At 49.1% G+C, this 17,361-nt stretch overlaps 1 protein-coding gene across 1 annotated transcript in view; it reads left to right on the forward strand.

The window, feature by feature from the left end:
* The window catches only part of LOC125281633 (transport and Golgi organization protein 1 homolog), a 124,289-nt gene that overhangs the window by 50,320 nt on the left and 56,608 nt on the right, over nt 1–17,361 (forward strand). The window contains exons 2-3 of the mRNA XM_057315278.1: nt 5,386–5,469; nt 6,060–6,142. Of these exons, the coding sequence (XP_057171261.1) occupies nt 5,465–5,469; nt 6,060–6,142 (88 nt within the window). The 5' untranslated portion in view covers nt 5,386–5,464. The remainder of the gene's footprint in view (nt 1–5,385; nt 5,470–6,059; nt 6,143–17,361) is intronic.

A 17,361-nucleotide genomic window follows, 5' to 3' on the forward strand; every position in this document is an offset into this window, starting at 1 on the left:
AGTTCACTTGCCTGTTCCAGAACTCATTGATGAGCCCTGGGGAGCTTGGCTCCCACTGCCAGGTTGGCTTTCTCCTGGGCTTCCTTCTTCTGCATCTGGTTCTCCTGTTTCTTCATGCGCTCCTTAGAAGTTGGGTGCATTCACTCATGAGTTTCCACTTTTGTACAGTACTTCCTCTATTTTCCTCAGGAGGAGAAAGTTCTCAGGACCTTAGAGTCCCTCATTCATGCTGAAAAGCAAAACTGTTCCCCCTCTTCCCTGGAGACTCAGCTTTGTGCTAATCCTTCCCACACCGGGGGTGGGGGCCGCTCTGTCTCACTGGCATCTTGGTTCTGTTCATTGGTAAGTTCTTTCTGGGGCAGGTACAGTGTCCTGACCACCTTTCTCTCTTCAACACCTCACAGCTGAACCACTACATTACAGCCACTCCACAGAGCATGTGCTGAAGGATTGCCTGAGAGACCAGAAGCAAATGCATGAGTCCTTCTCTGTCTAGAGCTTTTGTCTCAGTTTCTAAGAGTCTTTTTGCATGTGATTCTTGAGTAAATCAAGAATCACATTGAAACCCTTTAAATCAACACCATGAACAAAAGAGTCTGAGGGCGACACAGGAAACCAGCCTTTCTAAGCATCGCTCTTTGCTGCTTTCACTATCAGTGGACTCTGTTAAAGTAGGTTGACTCCATGCAGTTGATAGTTGTCCATCTGACATCTGTTGCCTGGAGATAACACCCTGACTGTGTGACAGTTCACATCATTTTATACTTCAGGACATACCGTCAGCACTAAGATTGGCCTTTTCCTCCACCAGGATCTTTGAAGGAGGAAGCAGGGGTTGTACTTCTAAACCCTAGAGATGTCTGGGAGTGAGTTACCATGCTGATGAAGCCGTACTCTGGAAGGCTTCCTTTTGGGCTGTCCGTGTCGGGCACAGCCTTGGTCTGAGGATCGGGGCTCCCCATGGAGGTGTAAGACTAATGATGGTCTCCTGCTTCATCCAAATAGTTTTCAGGCCTAGTTTCTCACTTTGAACTGAAATGAGCCTTCACCATCTCAGAGAAAGAAAGACCTATTCTGAGAGGGCACAAAGTGCAGTGTTATTTGGTGACTTGGTGATGAATGAATTGAAGTAGAGAAGTACAAAGACAGCTCTGATTGCAGGGGACGTGGCAGCAGCCAGAATCTGATTTTTCTTTAGCCCTAAATGGGGCCTTCAGTTCATTTCCCTGATGGTGTTCACAGTCTGTGCATTTATGGAAGCCATTCAAATCTAGGCCGCAAGTGTGCTGGGAGGAAAAACGGCAGAAATTCTGGACCTTGGCTACTGGTCTATGTATATACCTTTCCCATTTTAGGAAGCTGGAAAAGACACTTTATGAACTGGAGGCAACAAAGAATCAGCTGTCAGATGCCGAGGAAAATCTGAAAGTAACCAAAGAAGAAATAGACAAGTACAAGTGAGTTCAGACACCATACTAGCGGCTCCTGAAATCCTTGTTTACTTTGTATTTTTCACCTTTGTACAATGTCTAGACTCAACAAGTAATATAAACAAAAATTCAGGGGACATATCCAGAAAGAATTAACAGACCCAAAGAGATAAGTTTTAGAAAGAGCAAAACAACCATGTTAGTAAACATGTCCTGATAACCAGCGCTGGCCTGACTCTGTGGAAACTTGTTCCACGCCAGAGTCCCTGGTTGTGGTGTCAGTGGTGGTCATCTTGAGGAAAGCAGTTTGTCGTAGGATGAATCCTACCCATAAACACGGTAGTGCCATCTGATGGCGCTGGTCTTTGCAACCCTGGCAAACGTGGCGAGGATAGAAGTTAAAGGAGAATAGAGCTTCATGACGAAAGATACTTGTCATGTGATAAATTAGGGAAAGATTGAAAACGGGTAAGGAAATTATATCAACTCTGAACCCTGCATGTGTGGAGAAATGAGTAAGGAAAGGATGTGACAATAGCTTTGATCCTGCTGTCCACGTATAGTCATGTGGAAGTGTTTCCTGTGTCAGGATCAATTGGATGAGGGGACAGATAACTGGAGGACGGCCACATGGGCCGATGATTTAAAATCACACCCAATATTGGGCTTTATCTGACGAAAGCAATTGTACCTGACAGACAACAGATCGGAAAGATGCAAGACCAGCTGCAGGAGGCAGAGCTCACCTTTGAACGTAAGGTAACCTGAGCTGTGCCCCAACAGGCCCCTTAGTGCCTCCTGCAGGGGACGGAAGTGGCCCTTAGATCCCTGAACATGCGCTTTTGGTGTGTTGGCTTTTTCAGATCGCAGTTCATGAAAAGAATGCTGTAGGGAATTGGGTAAGTGTTTTCTTTTCCCTGCTCTCCATTTGGGGCACAGTCTGGCACAACTGAAGATGGGTGGGTTTTTTCTCCTGCAGATCAAGGCTCGGGTTTGGGAGCGGAAGATACAGCAGCAGAGAAGGGAGAACGCCTACATGATACACAGGTGTGCGAGTCTGATGTGCCTTTTTACGGGTGTTTTGAGGGGTGACAACTACACTGTTTGGTGTCCAGTAGAGGACGTGGTGATGTAATTCTTATAGACGTCTGTTCTTTCTCTGTATTCAAGACTGCGCATGATGAAAGGACAGATGCTGCCTGAGGGATGCATGAGGCAGGAAGCGATGCTGGGAAGACCTGAGATGTGGAGCCCTCCACGGAGAGGTAGGGAGCGCGCTGTGAAACAGGGCAGCCTGACTTCTGCTGGGAAAGCACACGGTGTCCTTCCCATTCCTGTGGGTGGTCATTGTGTGTCCTGGAGAGAATCACAAGCAGTACCTACGGACAGCAGGTTGTCTGAAGGGGTGACAGGTGGGTGTTTTCCTCAGATTCCCCCAGGCAGCAGGGCACATGTCCCTGTGACAGGCGGAGCTCACGCCCGTCCCATCACTGCAGAACCTCCCCTGCCCCCCACCACCGCCCAAATGAAGAGATGGGCCTGGAGGAGTCATGAGCCCCAGCTTCCTTCCCACCTTGACTCAGTGGTAAAGAGTTTTTGAGAAAAGAAAAAGACTATTTGAAAAAAAGTCATTTATTTACTCTTTATGGAGGTTCCTTTATTTTGGTTTTCTTTGCAATCTGCAGTACTGCATTTATCAGTGAGATGTGTGCATTTTACTCCTGTAATGTTATCAGTATGATGTCACAGCTTTACTTCTCAATCTCCTATTGTTTCTTTGCTCCCGACTATACGATCAGTCTACTCCATTTCTTCTGTTAAATATTTCCATAATAGTCAGTCACACATGCTAGGCCTCATCTGTAGACTGAAAGATTGAACCATGAGCCTGTGGCTTGAGGAAGAATGCATGCTGTTCATTTTGAGGGTTTATTCATTCGTAGTTGGTTTCCCCGGAGCAGTCTACTTCTGTTTCTTTAGCTATGAAAGCACCTGAAGCAGATGGAGGACGGTGGTCCCTTCCTCGAGGGGGAGGGGCAGGTGTCCCCCTTGTCATCAGGGGTCAGCACAGACATGAGGGAAATGCTCTGTGTCTAGGAAGGGACCCGAAAGTGGGAGAGGGTGGGACGTGGTGGGGGAGGGTTTGGAGGGTTGGGTTGAATTCTGCACAATGACAGTCTGAATACACTTCCATGCATTCTAGCGCATTGGTCTGATGCTGAAGCTGGTGGGGCACCCATGAGGAACAACGGCACTGAGCCTAATAGACACCCTGGGATGTACAAGGTAACTACCGTGGCCTTTTCCACTTTTTCCAGAAACTTCCGATTTTGAGCAACACCGTGTCCTGGCCTTGTGTCTGTTGGGTGGGTGGTCCAGTTTGTCTGTGGCGTCGTTCACCTCTCAAAATACAAGCAGCTCACCCAGGGGCTGACAGGCTTCTCCGTTACAAATCATCATCTTTGGGGGCCTCTCCCAAAGCCACAGGTGGTTACAGGTGAAGGATGGCAGAACACTCACTGTGTGTGTGTCTCTGTGTGTGTGTGTGTGTGTGTGTGTGTGTGTGTGTGTGCGTGTGTACCCCTGCTCACCCATAGCGCACAACGGGGAAATAACTCAAGGAAGATGACAGCTCACTGCACACTGAAGTCTCTGGGCTGCCTGACTCCCATCGGGGTAGGTTTAGGTGCGATAGGTATTGTGATCGTATTGCAGTTAGATAATTAACCTGTGACAAGGTCTGTGGTCATCCTCACGACTGGAAACCAGGGGAAGCTCTCCGTCCACTTTTTATTATCTGCTATGCGGTTTGGAATGTGCTTAGATAGGCCATGTTTCGTAAGTCATCCCTGTTTTACTTCTGCTGGTAAACGTGCTATACAGAATCCCTATACTTGTACCCTTTCCACAACTATTTTGAAAGATCAAACCTGTTAGTGTCGTGTCACAAAACACACTCTGACACACACTTTCTGAAGGGGAGACGTCAGCGATTATCCGCATGACCGGTGCCCCACAGGCCCTTCAGTTGGGCTTCTAGGAGCAGGTCATTTGGTCCTAAGTCACAGTGAGAGCAGGTTTCTTCTCTCATCACACGTTCTCGAGTTGTCCATCGGAAAGCGTATACAGTTTTGTGGATTCTCTAACTTATGCTTCCCATCTTAATTTCCTATTGGACTAAATTACTCTGGAACTCAGTGTGCTGAAATGTCCGAGTGACTGTGTTTTAAGATAAGCACAGCTGCTGAGTTACAGAAGGGTTATTGGTATCACGTTCCTTTTGGAAAACACTTTTCCAATTCCCCTGTCAGATCACAGGCCCCTAATTCCTCAAGTGTGTTTGTGGCCATGGCCAGAAACTGCAGAGAGCAGAAGACCCTTGTGTCAGGAAGTGAGGCAGCGTGGGGACAGTCAGGGGCTTGCAGGCAAAGGATTCACCTCGAGTGGCTCGGATTCCTGAGAAGAAAGGGCAGTTTCATCACATTCTCTCTCTTGTTAACAAACCAAAATATTCTGTGTGGTTGAGGAGGAAAGATGAAGTGTTGCCCGGATCCCGATGCCTCCGTGTCTGGAGTGTCCTGCCTCACTAGTTTGCCATGCTCCTTTTTCATCTTTGAAGATGCTACTTCTTGCTAGTGAACATTGGAAGACATGGTTAGTGATGTTTGGAGACAGTAGGTTATTCCTGTAATATCCATTCCCCTCTCCCCCCTTGTTATAGTTGGCAGCAGTGGGGAGGGGTCAAGTTCTCTAGCACGGATGCGGCTCTGCTGGAACGTGGTATTGGAGAAGGATGCAGATGCTGATAGCTCTTTCCTTGGGTTTCATATCTTGGTGTTACAACTTCTGTCTGTCTTACCAAACTATTTTCCTGTCTGTCTGCAGGTGGGTCCAGATGTGAGAGGCTTTCCTCGGCCCACCTGCAAGCCCTCCCATATGGACCAAACTTTACAAGGCTTCATTGGCTGTGGGCCACCTCAGCCTCCTCCACCTTGGTCGACATACGGGCCTCCCCCACCCCTCGTTCACCCACCATGTGGTAAGATGATCTGGATTCCATGATGTGAGTTGTAGCGCGTATTCATCATGTAACTTCTGGTGTCGGTGGAGAAGATGTTTAGGAGGTACCACGAGGCTTTTCAATGCAAGGATCAACCTGAGTGAGGACACAGGAACATTCCTCAACTTTCTGTGGACATCCATTTCGTGGACTGTCTCGTTTCACCATACAGAACTGGGCAGCAGGGGTCTGCCATTGAGAAGGAGTGTGACATTGTGCAATAGACAGACATAAAAGCATTGCCCAGGTGCCCTGCACAGACATGATGTTTTGGGCTCTGGGCTTAATGGAGCACAGTCTTCACATCACCTGCACCTGTGGATGCCCCAGTTGTCCAGCGTTATTGATTAGTTCTGAAATCATCTCTACTGTGCGGAGTGGTCATATCCCCAAGGGTGAGGGACTGGTCTCTCCTTTGTCCACAGAGGTCAGCGGAGACCTGTGAGAAATGCTCTGCATCTGGAAGGGACCTGAGAGTGGGAGAGTAGAACAGGCTGGGGCAGGTGTAGAGCTTTGGCTTGAATCTTGCGTGGCCAACACCCGTCTGAATCCACCTCTGTCTCTTCTAGGGCCTCGGTCCAATTCAGAAGCCTGTGGCGCTCAAGGGGACAACAGTGGCACCGCGCCGAAGAAGGACCCAGAGAAGGACAAGGTAAATACGTGGCTGTTTCCAGTTGTAACCATTTCTGGAATCCTGTTCCTGTTTCGGCAGCACAGTGTCCTGGCTTTGTGTCTGTTGGGTGGATCATCCAGTTTGTCTGTGGCGTCGTTCACCTCTCAAATACAAGCAGTTCACGCAGGGGCTGACAGGCTTCTCCATTACAAATCATCATCTTTAGGGGCCTATAAGCCACAGGTGGTTACAGGTGAAGGATGACAGAACACCCACTGTCTGTGTGTTTTGTGTGTGTGTGTGTGTGTGTGTGTTTGTGTACCCCTGCTCACCCATAGCGCATGTGGGGGAAATAACTCAAGGAAGCTGACAGCTCACTGCACACTGAAGTCTCTGGGCTGCCTGATTCCCACTGGGGTATGTACAGGTGCGATACCTATTGTGTTCGTATTGCGGTTAGATGATTAACCTGTGACAAGGTCTGTGGTCATCCTCACGACTGGAAACTAGGGGAAGCTCTCCGTGCATTTTTTATTATCTGCTTTGCGGTTTGGAATGTGCTTAGATAGGCCATGTTTCGTAAGTCATCCCTGTTTTACTTCTGCTGGTAAACGTGCTATACAGAATCCCTCTCCTTGTACCCTTTCCACAACTATTTTGCCTGATCAAAGCTGTTAGTGTCGTGTCGCAAAACACACTGTGACACACACTTTCTGAAGGGGGGATGTTAGCGATTATCTGCATGACCGGTGCCCCACAAGCCCTTCGGTTGGGCTTCTAGGAGCAGGTCGTTTGGTCCGAAGTCACAGTGAGAGCAGGTTTCTTCTCTCATCACACGTTCTCGAGTTTTCCATCGGAAAGCATATACAGTTTTGTGGATTCTCTAACTTATGCTTCCCATCTTAATTTCCTATTGGACTAAATTACTCTGGAACTCAGTGTGCTGAAATGTCCGAGTGACTGTGTTTTAAGATAAGCACAGCTGCTGAGTTATAGAAGGGTTATTGGTATCACGTTCCTTTTGGAAAACACTTTTCCAATTCCCCTGTCAGATCACAGGCCCCTAATTCCTCAAGTGTGTTTGTGGCCATGGCCAGAAACTGCAGAGAGCAGAAGACCCTTGTGTCAGGAAGTGAGGCAGCGTGGGGACAGTCAGGGGCTTGCAGGCAAAGGGTTCACCTCGAGTGGCTCGGATTCCTGAGAAGAAAGGGCAGTTTCATCACATTCTCTCTCTTGTTAACAAACCAAAATATTCTGTGTGGTTGAGGAGGAAAGATGAAGTGTTGTCCAGGATCCCGATGCCTCCGTGTCTGGAGTGTCCTGCCTTCACTAGTTTGCCATGCTCCTTTTTCATCTTTGAAGATGCTACTTCTTGCTAGTGACCATTGGCAGACATGGTTAGTGATGTTTGGTGACAGTAGGTTATTCCTGTAATATCCATTCCCCTCTCCCCCCTTGTTATAGTTGGCAGCAGTGGGGAGGGGTCAAGTGCTCTAGCACGGATGCGGCTCTGCTGGAACGTGGTATTGGAGAAGGAGGCAGATGCTGAGAGCTCTTTCTTTGGGTTTCATCTCTTGGTGTTACAACTTCTGTCTGTCTCACCAAACTATTTTCCTGTCTGTCTGCAGGTGGGTCCAGATGTGAGAGGGTTTCCTCGGCCCACCTGCATGCCCTGCCCTATGGACCAAACTTTACCAGGCTTCATTGGCTGTGGGCCACCTCAGCCTCCTCCACCTTGGTCGACATGCGGGCCTCCCCTGCCCCTCGTTCCGCCACCATGTGGTAAGATGATCTGGATTGCATGATGTGAGTTGTAGCGCGAATTCATCGTGTGACTACATGTGTCGGTGGAGAAGATGTAGAGGAGGTACCACGAGGCTTTGCAATGCAAGGATCAACCTGAGTGAGGACACAGGAACATTCCTCAACTTTCTGTGGACATCCATTTCGTGGACTGTCTCGTTTCACCATACAGAACTGGGCAGCAGGGGTCTGCCATTGAGAAGAAGTGTGACATTGTGCAATAGACAGACATAAAAGCATTGCCCAGGTGCCCTGCACAGACAGGATGTTTTGGGCTCTGGGCTTAATGGAGCACAGTCTTTACATCACTTGCATGTGTGGAGGCCCCAGTTGTCCAGCGTTATTGATTAGTTCTGAAATCATCTCTACTGTGTGGAGTGGTCATATCCCCAAGGGTGAGGGACTGGTCTCTCCTTTGTCCACAGAGGTCAGCGGAGACCTGTGAGAAACGCTCTGCATCTGGAAGGGACCTGAGAGTGGGAGAGTAGAACAGGCTGGGGCAGGTGTAGAGCTTTGGCTTGAATCTTGCGTGGCCAACACCCGTCTGAATCCACCTCTGTCTCTTCTAGGGCCTCGGTCCAATTCAGAAACCTGTGGCGCTCAAGGGGACAAAGGTGGCACCGTGCCCAAGAAGGACCCAGAGAAGGACAAGGTAAATACGGTGGCTGTTTCCAGTTGTAACCATTTCTGGAATCCTGTTCCTGTCTGGGCAGCACCGTGTCCTGGCCTTGTGTCTGTTGGGTGGGTCATCCAGTTTGTCTGTGGCGTCGTTCACCTCTCAAATACAAGCAGTTCACGCAGGGGCTGACAGGCTTCTCCGTTACAAATCATCATCTTTGGGGGCCTCTCCCAAAGCCACAGGTGGTTAGCGGTGAAGGATGGCAGAACACTCACTGTGTGTGTGTCTTGTGTGTGTTTGTGTGTGTGTGTGTGTGTGTGTGTGTTTGTGTACCCCTGCTCACCCATAGCGCACGTGGGGGAAATAACTCAAGGAAGCTGACAGCTCACTGCACACTGAAGTCTCTGGGCTGCCTGATTCCCACTGGGGTATGTACAGGTGCGATACGTATTGTGTTCGTATTGCGGTTAGATGATTAACCTGTGACAAGGTCTGTGGTCATCCTCACGACTGGAAACTAGGGGAAGCTCTCCGTGCATTTTTTATTATCTGCTTTGCGGTTTGGAATGTGCTTAGATAGGCCATGTTTCGTAAGTCATCCCTGTTTTACTTCTGCTGGTAAACGTGCTATACAGAATCCCTCTCCTTGTACCCTTTCCACAACTATTTTGCATGATCAAAGCTGTTAGTGTCGTGTCGCAAAACACACTGTGACACACACTTTCTGAAGGGGGGATGTTAGCGATTATCTGCAGGACCGGTGCCCCACAAGCCCTTCGGTTGGGCTTCTAGGAGCAGGTCGTTTGGTCCGAAGTCACAGTGAGAGCAGGTTTCTTCTCTCATCACACGTTTTCGAGTTTTCCATCGGAAAGCATATACAGTTTTGTGGCTTCTCTAACTTATGCTTCCCATCTTAATTTCCTATTGGACAAAATTACTCTGGAACTCAGTGTGCTGAAATGTCCGAGTGACTGTGTTTTAAGATAAGCACAGCTGCTGAGTTATAGAAGGGTTATTGGTATCACGTTCCTTTTGGAAAACACTTTTCCAATTCCCCTGTCAGATCACAGGCCCCTAATTCCTCAAGTGTGTTTGTGGCCATGGCCAGAAACTGCAGAGAGCAGAAGACCCTTGTGTCAGGAAGTGAGGCAGCGTGGGGACAGTCAGGGGCTTGCAGGCAAAGGATTCACCTCGAGTGGCTCGGATTCCTGAGAAGAAAGGGCAGTTTCATCACATTCTCTCTCTTGTTAACAAACCAAAATATTCTGTGTGGTTGAGGAGGAAAGATGAAGTGTTGTCCAGGATCCCGATGCCTCCGTGTCTGGAGTGTCCTGCCTTCACTAGTTTGCCATGCTCCTTTTTCATCTTTGAAGATGCTACTTCTTGCTAGTGACCATTGGCAGACATGGTTAGTGATGTTTGGTGACAGTAGGTTATTCCTGTAATATCCATTCCCTTCTCCCCCCTTGTTATAGTTGGCAGCAGTGGGGAGGGGTCAAGTTCTCTAGCACGGATGCGGCTCTGCTGGAACGTGGTATCGGAGAAGGAGGCAGATGCTGAGAGCTCTTTCTTTGGGTTTCATCTCTTGGTGTTACAACTTCTGTCTGTCTCACCAAACTATTTTCCTGTCTGTCTGCAGGTGGGTCCAGATGTGAGAGGGTTTCCTCGGCCCACCTGCATGCCCTGCCCTATGGACCAAACTTTACCAGGCTTCATTGGCTGTGGGCCACCTCAGCCTCCTCCACCTTGGTCGACATGCGGGCCTCCCCTGCCCCTCGTTCCGCCACCATGTGGTAAGATGATCTGGATTGCATGATGTGAGTTGTAGCGCGTATTCATCGTGTGACTACATGTGTCGGTGGAGAAGATGTAGAGGAGGTACCACGAGGCTTTGCAATGCAAGGATCAACCTGAGTGAGGACACAGGAACATTCCTCAACTTTCTGTGGACATCCATTTCGTGGACTGTCTCGTTTCACCATACAGAACTGGGCAGCAGGGGTCTGCCATTGAGAAGAAGTGTGACATTGTGCAATAGACAGACATAAAAGCATTGCCCAGGTGCCCTGCACACACATGATGTTTTGGGCTCTGGGCTTAATGGAGCACAGTCTTTACATCACTTGCATGTGTGGAGGCCCCAGTTGTCCAGCGTTATTGATTAGTTCTGAAATCATCTCTACTGTGCGGAGTGGTCATATCCCCAAGGGTGAGGGACTGGTCTCTCCTTTGTCCACAGAGGTCAGCGGAGACCTGTGAGAAACGCTCTGCATCTGGAAGGGACCTGAGAGTGGGAGAGTAGAACAGGCTGGGGCAGGTGTAGAGCTTTGGCTTGAATCTTGCATGGCCAACACCCGTCTGAATCCACCTCTGTCTCTTCTAGGGCCTCGGTCCAATTCAGAAACCTGTGGCGCTCAAGGGGACAAAGGTGGCACCGTGCCCAAGAAGGACCCAGAGAAGGACAAGGTAAATACGGTGGCTGTTTCCAGTTGTAACCATTTCTGGAATCCTGTTCCTGTCTGGGCAGCACCGTGTCCTGGCCTTGTGTCTGTTGGGTGGGTCATCCAGTTTGTCTGTGGCGTCGTTCACCTCTCAAATACAAGCAGTTCACGCAGGGGCTGACAGGCTTCTCCGTTACAAATCATCATCTTTGGGGGCCTCTCCCAAAGCCACAGGTGGTTAGAGGTGAAGGATGGCAGAACACTCACTGTGTGTGTGTCTTGTGTGTGTGTGTGTGTGTGTCTGTGTGTGCGTTTTTGTACCCCTGCTCACCCATAGCGCACGTGGGGGAAATAACTCAAGGAAGCTGACAGCTCACTGCACACTGAAGTCTCTGGGCTGCCTGATTCCCACTGGGGTATGTACAGGTGCGATACGTATTGTGTTCGTATTGCGGTTAGATGATTAACCTGTGACAAGGTCTGTGGTCATCCTCACGACTGGAAACTAGGGGAAGCTCTCCGTGCATTTTTTATTATCTGCTTTGCGGTTTGGAATGTGCTTAGATAGGCCATGTTTCGTAAGTCATCCCTGTTTTACTTCTGCTGGTAAACGTGCTATACAGAATCCCTCTCCTTGTACCCTTTCCACAACTATTTTGCATGATCAAAGCTGTTAGTGTCGTGTCGCAAAACACATTGTGACACACACTTTCTGAAGGGGGGATGTTAGCGATTATCTGCATGACCGGTGCCCCACAAGCCCTTCGGTTGGGCTTCTAGGAGCAGGTCGTTTGGTCCGAAGTCACAGTGAGAGCAGGTTTCTTCTCTCATCACACGTTCTCGAGTTTTCCACCGCAAAGCATATACAGTTTTGTGGATTCTCTAACTTATGCTTCCCATCGTAATTTCCTATTGGACAAAATTACTCTGGAACTCAGTGTGCTGAAATGTCCGAGTGACCGTGTTTTAAGATAAGCACAGCTGCTGAGTTATAGAAGGGTTATTGGTATCACATTCCTTTCAGAAAACACTTTTCTAATTCCCTTGTCAGATCACAGGCCCCTAATTCCTCAAGTGTGTTTGTGGCCATGGCCAGAAACTGCAGAGAGCAGAAGACCCTTGTGTCAGGAAGTGAGGCAGCGTGGGGACAGTCAGGGGCTTGCAGGCAAATGATTCGCCTCGAGTGGCTCGGATTCCTGAGAAGAAAGGGCAGTTTCATCACATTCTCTCTCTTGTTAACAAACCAAAATATTCTGTGTGGTTGAGGAGGAAAGATGAAGTGTTGTCCAGGATCCCGATGCCTCCGTGTCTGGAGTGTCCTGCCTTCACTAGTTTGCCATGCTCCTTTTTCATCTTTGAAGATGCTACTTCTTGCTAGTGACCATTGGCAGACATGGTTAGTGATGTTTGGTGACAGTAGGTTATTCCTGTAATATCCATTTCCCTCTCCCCCCTTGTTTTAGTTGGCAGCAGTGGGGAGGGGTCAAGTTCTCTAGCACGGATGCGGCTCTGCTGGAACGTGGTATTGGAGAAGGAGGCAGATGCTGAGAGCTCTTTCTTTGGGTTTCATCTCTTGGTGTTACAACTTCTGTCTGTCTCACCAAACTATTTTCCTGTCTGTCTGCAGGTGGGTCCAGATGTGAGAGGGTTTCTTCAGCCCACCTGCATGCCCTGCCCTATGGACCACACTTTACCAGGCTTCATTGGCTGTGGGCCACCTCAGCCTCCTCCACCTTGGTCGACATGCGGGCCTCCCCTGCCCCTCGTTCCGCCACCATGTGGTAAGATGATCTGGATTGCATGATGTGAGTTGTAGCGCGTATTCATCGTGTGACTACATGTGTCGGTGGAGAAGATGTAGAGGAGGTACCACGAGGCTTTACAATGCAAGGATCAACCTGAGTGAGGACACAGGAACATTCCTCAACTTTCTGTGGACATCCATTTCGTGGACTATCTCGTTATACCATACAGAACTGGGCAGCAGGGGTCTGCCATTGAGAATAAGTGTGACATTGTGCAATAGACAGACATAAAAGCATTGCCCAGGTGCCCTGCACAGACATGATGTTTTGGGCTCTGGGCTTAATGGAGCACAGTCTTTACATCACTTGCATGTGTGGAGGCCCCAGTTGTCCAGCGTTATTGATTAGTTATGAAATCATCTCTACTGTGCGGAGTGGTCATATCCCCAAGGGTGAGGGACTGGTCTCTCCTTTGTCCACAGAGGTCAGCGGAGACCTGTGAGAAACGCTCTGCATCTGGAAGGGACCTGAGAGTGGGAGAGTAGAACAGGCTGGGGCAGGTGTAGAGCTTTGGCTTGAATCTTGCGTGGCCAACACCCGTCTGAATCCACCTCTGTCTCTTCTAGGGCCTCGGTCCAATTCAGAAACCTGTGGCGCTCAAGGGGACAAAGGTGGCACCGTGCCCAAGAAGGACCCAGAGAAGGACAAGGTAAATATGGTGGCTGTTTCCAGTTGTAACCATTTCTGGAATCCTGTTCCTGTCTGGGCAGCACCGTGTCCTGGCCTTGTGTCTGTTGGGTGGGTCATCCAGTTTGTCTGTGGCGTCGTTCACCTCTCAAATACAAGCAGTTCACGCAGGGGCTGACAGGCTTCTCCGTTACAAATCATCATCTTTGGGGGCCTCTCCCAAAGCCACAGGTGGTTAGAGGTGAAGGATGGCAGAACACTCACTGTGTGTGTGTCTTGTGTGTGTGTGTGTGTGTGTGTGTGTGTGTGTGTGTGTGTCTGTGTGTGCGTTTTTGTACCCCTGCTCACCCATAGCGCACGTGGGGGAAATAACTCAAGGAAGCTGACAGCTCACTGCACACTGAAGTCTCTGGGCTGCCTGATTCCCACTGGGGTATGTACAGGTGCGATACCTATTGTGTTCGTATTGCAGTTAGATGATTAACCTGTGACAAGGTCTGTGGTCATCCTCACGACTGGAAACTAGGGGAAGCTCTCCGTGCATTTTTTATTATCTGCTTTGCGGTTTGGAATGTGCTTAGATAGGCCATGTTTCGTAAGTCATCCCTGTTTTACTTCTGCTGGTAAACGTGCTATACAGAATCCCTCTCCTTGTACCCTTTCCACAACTATTTTGCATGATCAAAGCTGTTAGTGTCGTGTCGCAAAACACACTGTGACACACACTTTCTGAAGGGGGGATGTTAGCGATTATCTGCAGGACCGGTGCCCCACAAGCCCTTCGGTTGGGCTTCTAGGAGCAGGTCGTTTGGTCCGAAGTCACAGTGAGAGCAGGTTTCTTCTCTCATCACACGTTCTCGAGTTTTCCATCGGAAAGCATATACAGTTTTGTGGCTTCTCTAACTTATGCTTCCCATCGTAATTTCCTATTGGACAAAATTACTCTGGAACTCAGTGTGCTGAAATGTCCGAGTGACTGTGTTTTAAGATAAGCACAGCTGCTGAGTTATAGAAGGGTTATTGGTATCACGTTCCTTTTGGAAAACACTTTTCCAATTCCCCTGTCAGATCACAGGCCCCTAATTCCTCAAGTGTGTTTGTGGCCATGGCCAGAAACTGCAGAGAGCAGAAGACCCTTGTGTCAGGAAGTGAGGCAGCATGGGGACAGTCAGGGGCTTGCAGGCAAAGGATTCGCCTCGAGTGGCTCGGATTCCTGAGAAGAAAGGGCAGTTTCATCACATTCTCTCTCTTGTTAACAAACCAAAATATTCTGTGTGGTTGAGGAGGAAAGATGAAGTGTTGTCCAGGATCCCGATGCCTCCGTGTCTGGAGTGTCCTGCCTTCACTAGTTTGCCATGCTCCTTTTTCATCTTTGAAGATGCTACTTCTTGCTAGTGACCATTGGCAGACATGGTTAGTGATGTTTGGTGACAGTAGGTTATTCCTGTAATATCCATTCCCCTCTCCCCCCTTGTTTTAGTTGGCAGCAGTGGGGAGGGGTCAAGTTCTCTAGCACGGATGCGGCTCTGCTGGAACGTGGTATTGGAGAAGGAGGCAGATGCTGAGAGCTCTTTCTTTGGGTTTCATCTCTTGGTGTTACAACTTCTGTCTGTCTCACCAAACTATTTTCCTGTCTGTCTGCAGGTGGGTCCAGATGTGAGAGGGTTTCTTCAGCCCACCTGCATGCCCTGCCCTATGGACCAAACTTTACCAGGCTTCATTGGCTGTGGGCCACCTCAGCCTCCTCCACCTTGGTCGACATGCGGGCCTCCCCTGCCCCTCGTTCCGCCACCATGTGGTAAGATGATCTGGATTGCATGATGTGAGTTGTAGCGCGTATTCATCGTGTGACTACATGTGTCGGTGGAGAAGATGTAGAGGAGGTACCACGAGGCTTTACAATGCAAGGATCAACCTGAGTGAGGACACAGGAACATTCCTCAACTTTCTGTGGACATCCATTTCGTGGACTATCTCGTTATACCATACAGAACTGGGCAGCAGGGGTCTGCCATTGAGAAGAAGTGTGACATTGTGCAATAGACAGACATAAAAGCATTGCCCAGGTGCCCTGCACAGACATGATGTTTTGGGCTCTTGGCTTAATGGAGCACAGTCTTTACATCACTTGCATGTGTGGAGGCCCCAGTTGTCCAGCGTTATTGATTAGTTATGAAATCATCTCTACTGTGCAGAGTGGTCATATCCCCAAGGGTGAGGGACTGGTCTCTCCTTTGTCCACAGAGGTCAGCGGAGACCTGTGAGAAACGCTCTGCATCTGGAAGGGACCTGAGAGTGGGAGAGTAGAACAGGCTGGGGCAGGTGTAGAGCTTTGGCTTGAATCTTCCGTGGTCAACACCCGTCTTAATCCACCTCTGTCTCTTCTAGGGCCTCGGTCCAATTCAGAAACCTGTGGCGCTCAAGGGGACAAAGGTGGCACCGTGCTGAAGAAGGACCCAGAGAAGGACAAGGTAAATACGGTGGCTTTTTCCAGTTGTAACCATTTCTGGAATCCTGTTCCTGTCTGGGCAGCACCGTGTCCTGGCCTTGTGTCTGTTGGGTGGGTCATCCAGTTTGTCTGTGGCGTCGTTCACCTCTCAAATACAAGCAGTTCACGCAGGGGCTGACAGGCTTCTCCGTTACAAATCATCATCTTTGGGGGCCTCTCCCAAAGCCACAGGTGGTTAGAGGTGAAGGATGGCAGAACACTCACTGTGTGTGTGTCTTGTGTGTGTGTGTGTGTGTGTGTGTGTGTGTGTGTGTCTGTGTGTGCGTTTTTGTACCCCTGCTCACCCATAGTGCACATGGGGGAAATAACTCAAGGAAGCTGACAGCTCACTGCACACTGAAGTCTCTGGGCTGCCTGATTCCCACTGGGGTATGTACAGGTGCGATACCTATTGTGTTCGTATTGCGGTTAGATGATTAACCTGTGACAAGGTCTGTGGTCATCCTCACGACTGGAAACTAGGGGAAGCTCTCCGTGCATTTTTTATTATCTGCTTTGCGGTTTGGAATGTGCTTAGATAGGCCATGTTTCGTAAGTCATCCCTGTTTTACTTCTGCTGGTAAACGTGCTATACAGAATCCCTCTCCTTGTACCCTTTCCACAACTATTTTGCATGATCAAAGCTGTTAGTGTCGTGTCGCAAAACACACTGTGACACACACTTTCTGAAGGGGGGATGTTAGCGATTATCTGCATGACCGGTGCCCCACAAGCCCTTCGGTTGGGCTTCTAGGAGCAGGTCGTTTGGTCCGAAGTCACAGTGAGAGCAGGTTTCTTCTCTCATCACACGTTCTCGAGTTTTCCACCGCAAAGCATATACAGTTTTGTGGATTCTCTAACTTATGCTTCCCATCGTAATTTCCTATTGGACAAAATTACTCTGGAACTCAGTGTGCTGAAATGTCCGAGTGACTGTGTTTTAAGATAAGCACAGCTGCTGAGTTATAGAAGGGTTATTGGTATCACGTTCCTTTCGGAAAACACTTTTCTAATTCCCTTGTCAGATCACAGGCCCCTAATTCCTCAAGTGTGTTTGTGGCCATGGACAGAAACTGCAGAGAGCAGAAGACCCTTGTGTCAGGAAGTGAGGCAGCATGGGGACAGTCAGGGGCTTGCAGACAAAGGATTCACCTCGAGTGGCTCGGATTCCTGAGAAGAAAGGGCAGTTTCATCACATTCTCTCTCTTGTTAACAAACCAAAATATTCTGTGTGGTTGAGGAGGAAAGATGAAGTGTTGTCCAGGATCCCGATGCCTCCGTGTCTGGAGTGTCCTGCCTTCACTAGTTTGCCATGCTCCTTTTTCATCTTTGAAGATGCTACTTCTTGCTAGTGACCATTGGCAGACATGGTTAGTGATGTTTGGTGACAGTAGGTTATTCCTGTAATATCCATTCCCCTCTCCCCCCTTGTTTTAGTTGGCAGCAGTGGGGAGGGGTCAAGTTCTCTAGCACGG

This window comes from Ursus arctos, unplaced genomic scaffold, assembly GCF_023065955.2.
Source record: "Ursus arctos isolate Adak ecotype North America unplaced genomic scaffold, UrsArc2.0 scaffold_2, whole genome shotgun sequence".
In the NCBI taxonomy this organism is placed as follows: Eukaryota; Metazoa; Chordata; class Mammalia; order Carnivora; family Ursidae; genus Ursus; species Ursus arctos.